The sequence below is a fragment of the Atractosteus spatula genome, chromosome 6 (genome assembly GCF_055471065.1).
Source record: "Atractosteus spatula isolate fAtrSpa1 chromosome 6, fAtrSpa1.hap1, whole genome shotgun sequence".
Lineage (NCBI taxonomy): Eukaryota > Metazoa > Chordata > Actinopteri > Semionotiformes > Lepisosteidae > Atractosteus > Atractosteus spatula.
The window spans coordinates 10,269,827-10,280,957 of NC_142711.1; the positions used below are offsets into that span (position 1 = coordinate 10,269,827).

At 38.8% G+C, this 11,131-nt stretch overlaps 1 protein-coding gene across 1 annotated transcript in view; it reads right to left on the reverse strand.

Annotated features, from left to right (window-relative positions):
• Positions 1-10,155, reverse strand: part of LOC148831799 (sodium/potassium-transporting ATPase subunit beta-1-interacting protein 3-like) — a 153,593-nt gene extending 143,438 nt beyond the window's left edge. The window contains exon 1 of the mRNA XM_088919188.1: positions 9,486-10,155. Coding sequence (XP_088775314.1) covers positions 9,486-9,539 — 54 coding nt within the window. The 5' untranslated portion in view covers positions 9,540-10,155. The remainder of the gene's footprint in view (positions 1-9,485) is intronic.
• Between the last annotated feature and the right edge of the window lie 976 nt (positions 10,156-11,131).

Below are 11,131 nucleotides of genomic sequence, written 5' to 3' on the forward strand. Positions count from 1 at the left end.
CACATGCAAAGCTTAGCATTGGGTGTGGGGTTGAACACAAGTGCACTGGCACTAACTACCGCCTTTGTTAGTTCAATAGTTAGAAAGTCTTCTCATTTGCGATTTACACCTGCAGATTCAGAACCTGATATTTGCAGATTCATATCTGCATACTTATGAGGAAGAAGTAATAGGTTTCTTCCATGCTGAAAAGAGAAGAAAGAAAACACAATGTTTCAGCTGTGGGAGCCTGCTTATCTGCATTATGTTGACTATACAGTATGGGTTCTCTTAAACAAGGGTGAGTGGGGAGCTGTGTCAATGTACCAGTTACAGGAGACTGCCGGACTTCTCGAGTGGCTCAGGCAAAAAGTGGACCCGAAGAAGCCAGGATGACCTCCGCCTTTGGGGGTCATGATCGGGGGTCGTGTCGCGACCCACATTCCCCGAGCCCCGCTATCAGCCACACGGTGACCGTTGCAGCCAAGCACACTCATCTGGACAGAGAGGGAATCGCTTCTCCTTCTGCGGAGCTGAACCTCAGGCCTTTCGAAGACCTTCATTATCCTAAACTTGGGAAACTCATTTGGCAATATTGCTTCACAGCCTTCACTAATAAAACGAAAAGAGATATGCATAAAAGTAAATAAAATAAATAGAACATGAAATAGAAAAATAATTCTTATCTTGTTTATCTTGTAAAACATGGCTGCTTCCCCTCCTGCTATAGCTACACACCCCGCTATTAAGGAGGTAATTACAATTACATTATCTGTAATATATCCCGTTATCTGTTCTGTCTTTTCAATCATCAGGTTTTTATAGAGCTCAAAGATTTTATAGACCTGCGGACTGCGCTGCCTGTGACATGTTCAGAGGCGAGCAGCTCAGAGGCAAGAGGATCAGAGGTGTCTGCCTCCTCTTCCTCACTTGTCACAGGAAGGGTATTCCTAATTGGGCGGGTATAAGGAACATTTCTGGAGATTCTAAATACGATGCTGAATATTAGAAAGAGAAAACAGTTTCTTTTCAAGAAGAAGGCAGCTGCATTTCAGAATCAGTCTTTTCTCTTCTTTCTACTTTGTAGCATGGTATGGTATTAATCATTGATAACGTTCAAGGAAAAATCACTTGTATGGCTCTTCTTCCGCAACATGAAATCTGCAAATTGCCTTTGTGCCAGCTGTCATGCACTCGGCACTCAGCAAACATAAACACCTGTTCATGATCTCAATCTCTGAAGTAGAGAGGAAAGACAATTCTGTAACAAAGGCAGGTCAATTCCATTATGCCACTGATGTTCTGCAGTTGCAACCTTTAAAAGAAATTGCAGACTGAAATCCACCTCTTTAAATAAAACATTCTGTATCATTACATATGTATTAATTAAAAATATTGTTAACATAAAATAATATATCAATGTACAATTTATATATTTGTTATTATATGAATTATACACTTGGGTAGAAGTATTAACCAAAGAAAGAATGATTAATTATTATATGCACTAATAATGTTTATTAATCAGACAATATTTCAAATATAGGAAAATATTTTAAAGAACTGTATTTGTATGTATTAATTTTCAATATCAAATTCCAGGATCAACAGGAAGTTATTTTTAATTAAGTGCTTTTGTCCCCTGAAGCCCTGTATCTAATACAAGGTTCACTGTAACATATTTTAAATGTTTATAGAACTTCAATTCACAGTATCACCTAGAAGTTCCAGCAAGGTGTAAACTATTTCTTTACACTGTCAGCTGTGACTTTAACAGCTTGCACATAAACACATTTTATCAAACTTGGAAGCGTTTGATATTTTTTAAATGCACCACTTTGCTTCAGCTAGACAAGTGTCCTTATAAACTGATAATACATCTTCAGCGTTCAACCCCCTGTGCTTTCTGTTAAAAGTGACCATTAAAATTAAAAATGTGCCTTTGTGGAATTCATTGGAAGCCTCTATCTTTCTTCTGTTTGGAACAGCCCTGAGGTCTAATATTTTCCATTCCCCTGCGGAAAACAGCCAGCCACTAATCTGTGAAACTAGCTAATGAGGCACATCTCAAAGAATTTATCATGCAGCTAAGTGGTGTTAAAAAGTTTTAAAAGTCTGAGGGAATGCCCTAACATAAAACTATCACTCCTGTCGTTAGTGTGACCAGACCCATAAAATGTGTGCCCTAATATAGTGGTTACCAAGATATACCTCAAGGATTTCTTTGTCAAGCAAACTCACCCTCAACATGAAATAGTGGATATATTTCAAATTAAATCAATAGATTAGATAGCTGGGCAGCACTGTGACGCAGCGGTTAGCATTGCTGCCTTGCAGGTCTGGAGCCCTGGGTTTGATTCCAGTCGTGGGGTGTTATTTGCATGGAGTTTATATGTCCTCCCTGTGTCTGTGTGGGTTTCCTCCGGGTGCTCTGGTGTCCTCCCACACAGTCTAAGGACAGGTTAATTGGCAGTGTCTGTGTGTGGCCTGCGACAGACTGGCGTCCCATCCAGGGTGTACCCTGCCTTGTGCCCATTGCTGGGATAGGCTCCGGACCCTCCACATCCCTGTATTGGATGTCATATAGAAAATGGACAGTTGGATGGATTAGATAGCCATCTGAAATGTGCAAGCAATATAGAATTCAAAGTAATTAACAGGCCATTTGAAATTACACCCCCCAGAAAGCTCAGGTGTTAAACCTAATACAAATTCTCCCTGGAGAAATCCCCTCCATCCTCAGTATCCTGCAAATGTTTTTGAAAAGCACCTCAGCTGAATGGAGAACGACGATGTCCCTTGGGTTCTATCGATTCACTGAAGCTAATTACTCTGACTTGAATAGATTCCAACCAATCATCTGCCACATGGTCGCTTCTCATGGTGGAAAAAAGGTAAGTGGCCTTAAATATTAAAGCCTTAGTTCTCTTCAAGGGGATTTCAGTATAGTGAGTATTATCACAAATCATATGAAGCTTATATTCAAAATATAGTTAGAAAAAAATAAAGAAATCCCAAATTGCTGTTGTGCTTTCATAATGAACATTCACAAACAGAACAGACAAATCCAGAGACTGGTTGGGAATGCAATACGGTGCTGTATGTTTACTGCTATTTTAATTTTAAATTAGAACAGGGTCTCCTAACATAAAACCTTCCCTAAAATGATTTGTTTACGTTTTAAAAACCTGACGTGATGTCCAATATAAACCTTTCCAGTTTAGTTTTCCAAGATGTGGAAGAATTGATGATTGATGTCCTAGCTACAGTAGGTATCCTGTTTGTGGGCAGCTCTTAAACTAATTCTGACAGTTGAGTAGACTGAAGCTTCATCTTTCCAGCAAGAGGTAGACTGGTTCACGACCCTCCCAACAGCAACAGATAGGCGAAGTTCAAGTAAAATATAAAATATTAACTTTTGACAAGTAACACAGCAGGCATTTCGAGAAGCCTGATACTCCTTCGTAGAGTGAGCCATTCTTGTGCTCATTTACAGCAAGTCGTCTTCTGTCAGTTATAAAGCAGAAGCGTGTTATTGGCTCAGAGTCAGGGTCACCACAAGGTTAAATGGGTTAGCAAACAGTCACAGGGTCATCTGAGTACAGGTTTAATAATTGCAATTAAGTGATTAAGACTTTCAAAACATGGTTAGTGGTTTATTCAATTAATTAACAAAGAAAGCTGGAACCAGGAGGCTACAAATCATAAGCAAGACATCGTTAGCTATTTTTATTTCTTCTTAAGGCATCAGAAGCATAACAGAGAACTCTATCTTTATACTCGTGGTGCACAGAATACAGTTCTATTACTGTAACACATTTCCACTCAGTTTATTCCATACATTTTTTATTTCCTTGCAAAACAGACAACAGATGTTTTCCTTTGAAGATCTCAACTAACAAGAGCATCAGGGTCTACCAGGGTCTTAAATTACACTACAAAATGAAGAGTCAAGGGAAAAAAAAGATAAATCAGCATCGTGGCCTTAAGTAAATTCATTAAAAAAAGAATCGATGAGTTCTCCCTTATTTTACATTTCTTTCCATATTTCCAAGGGGTAAATCTCTTATTAAATGATTGCATTCATGTAGGCACTCAGCTCACTTGTGTCCTGTATCCCCCTCACCCCTGTGCTTAAACAGCCATCCAAACGGGGGCTTGAAAACGATCCACTTCAGGTTTAACTGACATCCCACTCTAAAAATCCCCAATGATGATGCCATGTTAAATTGGACAAACCACACATTTAACACATCTGCCCACAGAGCTAGAAGCTAAATATAGGCCACGAAGAACTACATGATGAGGTGCAGTTGGGAGAGGATGCATGACATTCGCGGCCTAAGCTAACATGGAAACAGATGGCTCCGGCATCGTGCCATCTTGCCTGGTAAGAAGCCCTGAGGACCCTCAGAGCTCCCAGTCTTGACAGCTGAAGAGCAGGTACAAAAAGCACCAACAGGGATCCTCTACTGCAGGTGAAACTGATCCACACACACTTACAGTGGATTTTTCCCTTTAAGTCAGCTTTGGCAAGTTGAACTTTTGCTCGCTAATTGGTGACAGTCCTCACGGTCTGGACTACTGTATCGTCCTTAAAACCAACTCACATTTAAATCTGTGGTATATTCCTCTTTGACAAAGAGCAGGGTTCAATCCTTGTCCCACGGGCTTGGTGTGTCTGCCTTTTCAAATTCTCTTTTTAAAGCCGCGGTATCTGAAAAGCTGGGAGGAATTTGTCAAATTTCTCCAATTAAGCCAATAACGAGCTTGTTTATTTTGTTAAGTACCAAGTTGGAGTGAAACATGCAGACATACAGGCCCTCCAGGACCATGATTGGATAGCTATGCTTTAAACATTTAGATTAAAAACTCCACAGTCATAGCGAGTGTAGAGCTCTTTCAATTATGTTGTCTAGAAATACTGCAAACATGATTAGTAAAAATTGAGGGTCTTCCAAATAGATGCTTTTTTTTCAGTTAACTGAAACATTGCTCCTCTTCAAATTGATATACTACAGTCTGATACAATTAAAAGTGTCAACCGCTTGTGTTTTAAAACCCTAAAATAAAGAGCCAGAGGCCACAAAATTATCTATCCATCTCTGTGAGTAATATCTCAAACCACCCTATTCATTTTCATGAGCAGCAGCATGACATTAAAATGCTTCTTAGCCAGATTTATTAAGCAAAAAATAACATTACAATAAAACAGCATTTCCCAGGTCTGATTTACATTCTACCACATTTATGTTCTTAAAACCCTCAAACAGGCAGCATAATTTGCTTATTGTGCTTGTTCAGTACTAACATGGAATTAATACATATAATACATCAATGCCCTATCGGTACTGTACGGTGTCCACACTATCTGTACATTGGTTTCCTACTGTTTCGCCTAGCGCAGCTCTTGTATTCAACTACCAGCTTGTTTTAGCCTACTGTACCTGCCATTTTCTTTTTTCACTGTATTTACATACAGTAGTTGTTCCTTGTACTTACTGCTTCTCATATAAATTTAATATACTGTATATGTATGTCACCCTGGTTAAGGTCGTCCGCTAAATACAAAAAATAATAATAACAATGATGATAATAATAACAAATTCCAGCTGCAATCTTGTCCCAAGAAAGCAACAAAGCCAGTGATGTTTGGTGACAACTACCTGAATTGTAGAGTTCAGAACAAAACAATATTTACGATATATCAGTTATCTCACAGCAGCAGCATGTTCAGTTGTTCAGTTCAGGTGTGCATGTTCAGTTGCAGGTGTGCGTTTTAAGGCGTTCGTTTGTGTTCAAGGGAACATTTGACCGTGGGGAATAAAGCAGCAGCTGACACAACAGAAGGTAAGGCCTTCACTTAGAAACCCGGGACTTTACACTGAACGGAGCAAGACAAACCTGACTGCTCCACAACAACTGCTTTCACCGGACGACGCAGGAGATTTATTCTTTATATAAACGCAATATATCTACGGCTCCCGCTGGTATCAAAGTGTCACCTCACCCACTGTGTACAGTTAACTGTATATTTATGGCCAGAAAGCACAGCTGCGCCTGTCCTGCCTTGCAGACATGGAACATCACCACTTCACAGGCTACCCAGCGCAGTTCCATGGCTCCAGTCACATTACTCAGAGTAAACCACCGAATAACAAGGGCTTTCAATTTCATTACAGCGGGAATGACAGAAGGCACAGAAGGCGAAAGACTTCTAACTGTATTAAAACTGATTTGTGGATGGCAGATTTTGTGCTTTGGTCAGTAAACATCTTCTGCTTCCCTTGTTATTCGGTATTAGCCATTAAGCTTTGTTAATTTTATTTTACACATTGCTAGCTGTATTGTTTTTCATACATTGGTTAATAATAGCCAGTAATGTATGGAAATTGTGTAGTTCTTCTAACCATGTTTAGATGGAGCACAGAACACATTTCCACATGAATGTTGCTATTCTGAAGGAGACCAGTGAAGGAGAATGGAGACGGGATAGGTAATGCTGTAGTGTTACTCATGTCTGTTAGACCAAGATGATATCACCGTGTTATTTTAATAAAGGCTGTTTTTTGTTTTTCTATACGCCAGCATCTTTGAAGACAGGAAAAATCCAACAGAGATATTCCACAGTGCTTAATCATGTCTATGTTTCATACATGTAACAAACTAAACATTATTCCCCCTTTACAAAGCATTGCCCACTATCTACGTTTATCTCACTTAAAAACAATGGCTAATCCAGATTAGGTTCTCAAAATTACTGTTTTTACTGACAGAACTTTCTCTTCCTTCAGAACTTACTACAACCTCAGTTCTGTGTTTTCTTAACCGAAAAGAATGACATGAAAGTGACTGCAAAACATGTTTTGATTTTTCAATACACAACCCAATTTTTACAATAATTAACTGAGAAGATCCATTAAATGGCCAAAAGGTTTTCATTTAAAAACATACTGTACATACTGGGCTGTAGGATATGCTCCTACTACAACCGATGTTACGTATTCCTTTTTGGTGTTAAAAGGACAAAATGTGAAGACAATATTTATATGTATAAGTTAATAAAATTGTAAAAGTCACAAAATCACAAAGGTGTGGCAAATCTTTACAGGGTCCATAGAATGTGGATCTTAAAACAACCAGCATGAGAAGATTATAATAAAATGGGTTTCATTCCATTATGTGCACAATGTTCTGCACCAGATTACCACATTACTGGAGGTCACACACACTCTAAAGCAGTATTAAAATGGTATTACACTTCATGTAAAGAAGAGACATTTTAAAAGGACTTAAATTCCTTTGTCCTAAGTTCATATGGCACTATATCCCTCTTCTGTTTTCTTACAGGAAAATGTCTCTTGTTTAATCTTTGAAAAAAACAGCACCTCATCTATGGGACATGAAACATTAATCAGAAGGATCTTTTGTAACAAGTGTGGCTCTGGTTTTGAGATGTGCTTAAAAGATGTAGTTCTGAGATATTGAGTACCCACTGACATTGCTGGCTTCCAGACTCCAGGCTTTTCCAGGGTGAGCAACAAAACAATCATGCCAAAAGACTGTACATTCTAATCCTACATTAACATCAGCCCTATTCATGCTAAAAATCACTTGAAACATTTTATCGTTATCAGACGTTTATGTCACATGGAATAGATGTTACAGTCTACTTCAATGGATTAATGTAACGTGAGAATTTTAAACTGGAGTTAAGTACACAAACAACAAAATCCAGTTGCTCTGTAAAGCTCAAGACCTGAAATATTTCTCCGTATTGTTTCAAAACCCGCAAAAAGGTTCTATATGATAATAGTTCATATCCACATTTTTAAAGCGCTTTCTGTCTCAAAGGATGCCAAAGTACTTTACATTTGGAGAAGAACTATTTCATCCACCTCGTGGGGCAATCCTTTAGAATAAAGCATAGCATACGATTCTTAATACTTCAGGCAGCATTTTAATATTAATTAACTGAACAAGATGTCATGGTCATTAAATATCTATTTATATATTACCTAGATAATAAAAGCGCCAAATAGTGTTTGAATTCGTGAAGAATTTCTCGTGTAGCACATTCACAAAGAAATCACCTCTGTAAAAAAAGCCATTACTCTACACAAAAATCAAGTTCATGAAAGTATTCCTCCCTATACTGCTGCCCAGTAGCATCTACGACTTCAATTAACAGATTAAAAATTTGTGAAACGGGAAGTAAATATTTCTGATTAATTTCCAAGAGAACCAGGAAAGAGTATTTAAATATTCTAAAAAACAGTAATTTTGACAACTTGATTCTAGTAATTATGTTGCTTAACCAATGAAAGCTTCCGATAACCAATATCTCTCTACGGGATAGATGATGATGGCTATCATTCTTCCTGCAACTTAAAAAGAATGACCATCCTAGAAGATTTTACTCCGTGATCTTTTTTTTAAATATCGAAAACCATTTCCTTTTAACGAAGATCAGCTTTATTGTATTGCAATTTAAATAGTTTATTTATTCCACTAAGCCCAAAGCAGATCGCCGCTCATTGAGCAAAAAGCACGGATTCCACATTGTACAGTGTACATCAATCACTGTACTATACAGTACCTAACGGTCGCAATGTAAACAAAGGAACCACGATTAAATATTCTACCTGCAACTGATCGCTTTGCCTTCAAACACTGGTCCATAGTTTTGGTAATAAAGTGTGTGTGGCTGTAAAAACTAATCTCTTAAATGCACATGAGGTATCTTTGTTTTGCGAGTTTCTCTTTGTTACAGCTACTGTACATCTGGACCTATTGTATACATTGCTAAAACTGAAATCACAGGCGCCTTCCACGGCGATTTCGATTTTCAGTGCCGTTAAAAAAAAAGAGCAGATTATTTATTAACCGCGCTTCGTATTATTCACAGAAAAAAAATCTACCACTTCTCCCCTGACTTGATCCGTCACACTTTTGTTTTGATAAGAGTAGTCATATTTACCACAACTCCGATCACTCTCAGACAGCAGCATTGCAAGGACCCAGCTGTGTTAATAAAATAGTTTAATTTATGCATAGAATGTTTACTGTTAATTAGCAAGACTCGACGCACGTATTAAGTTACAGTGATCACCGCTTGCACTGCATATTGAAAACGTAGTCCAAAAGAAACAAAGAAATAATACTTCTGGGGGGAAAAAAAACGCCATAAAGTTGTTTTCGCCTTATGCACAAAGATACAGGAAGCGAGAGATCCGATTTATACAGTATATGACTGCCCTTTATTTTCCCAAAGAGCGCCGTTATCTTTCACTGATGTGAACTGTGCTGTACCACAAAGATAAGCTTTCAAGCTCCTCATCTGCCTCTTTGCTATAATCAAATATGGACTATTGTGTATAGTGTCTGTTTTTTTAAAAAAAGAATTGTGTATAGCCATGCCCTAGGAATGGGTCGTATGTTTACGATCGCTGGACGAACATCTTGCACATGTAAGAATGAGAAAACAAAAAGGCAGTCTTACTCACCAGCTGGAAAGTGCATAGGAAGATCAGCGCGCATCGTCCGGTGCAACAACTCATTTTCACTAACGTAATAAAAGCAAGACTTCGGTCTATAAGGATAGTCCACCCTGGTTGATGGGAAGCAGTTTTCCCCCTAAGTGGTCCGATGCCCAATCGGATTTAAACAGGAATCACAGGGATAAAGGCTTGGGATACTCCATGTACATTCAGCACATTCAGAAGTTTAAAAAAAATGTTTAATGTAATCCAGTAAATATTTTCGGGCGAATCAGAATTTTCTGTGTGTGCATCTCTTTGCAGATTGTTAAGGGTCTTTTTTCCCAAGTTGTTTTTTTTCCCCCTCCTGGCTTCCCCCCTCCCCAAGTCGATCCAGCCGGTAATTCAAGCGCCGTTGTGCTGAGATGGGGTTAGTGGGGAGCTCGCGTCTCTGCAGAGACCCTTGAATGGCCTTGATGAAATTCAGGAGAGCGCGCCTGACGCCTATGTGGGAGTGACTCTGCTCACCCGAAGATACATGAGCACAATGGAGGTCCGTGATTTCACACCAAGCAACGCTTCAGAAAAAAAACAACGGACTGAATTTTAAATGGACTAAGTTTACGTCAAAAACGCCTTCAAACGAACAGCGACAAAGCAAGAGTAGTTGTCAAAGCCCAGCCGTGACGACAGACGCGGTCTGGTAGGAAGACTGCCTCGGCAGAGGCGCGGATGTGCTGTGCTGGTCCGGGCTGTTCACTTTGCGAAAGTCAAACACGTTCGGTTGAAAAGTGTTTGAACCGCACATCGCAATCTTACAGTCTCAGACTGGGAATTGGAGGGTGTATGTTGCCGAATGCCACACATTTGTTCTGTGTTTTACAACATACTGTAGTTGTGTCGTCCATCGTTTGCAAATCATCTTGAACCCAAGTGCGTGCTTTATTGAAGTGACTGAGGTAGAAAAATAGTCAGAACATTGCATTTCCTGCCTATGTGCACCCCTGGTTTGTTAATTTTCCTTTTAAACAAAATGTATCAATACTGACATGGACTAAATTAATTTTTAGAAACTGATAAACTGAAGAGGTGTTTCAGGTTGCTAGAGAAATGTTCACAAGCGCAATGCAATATACAAAACGACATCTTCAAAAGCCTACTTAGCTACTGTTTCTCTGCATGCTTTTAAAAACATCCCTCCTGCTTTTATGTGACATCACGTCGTTCATTTATTTCTATTCTCCCAAAATTACATTAAATCTGGTAGCACATATTGTGAAGCCTGACAATTTTATAGCCCTTTATATTCTGCTGATATGAAATTCATATAAAATCTTACCTTGAAAAGGGACGAGTAATGACATGTTTCCTAAAAGCTTTTTTGTAGTGGGGACAGTTGTGGTTGGATAATCTTTTTCAAGACTAGGAAAATGTGAGAATGCATAAATCTTTAAGGTTTATGAAGTATACACATAAAGCAACATTTAACGCTTTTAGCTCCAGAGAGAAAGGAATACACGATGAAAGGTACCTAGAAGACTACAAATAAGGTGTATTTCTTACAGTTAAACAAGCAGATGGTAAAGTTCTAGAGAGACTGCTTTTCTGGTGCATGGACCAGAGATAGGGTAAAGGCATTATGTCATTTCAACATGATGCTCAACACGGCTGAA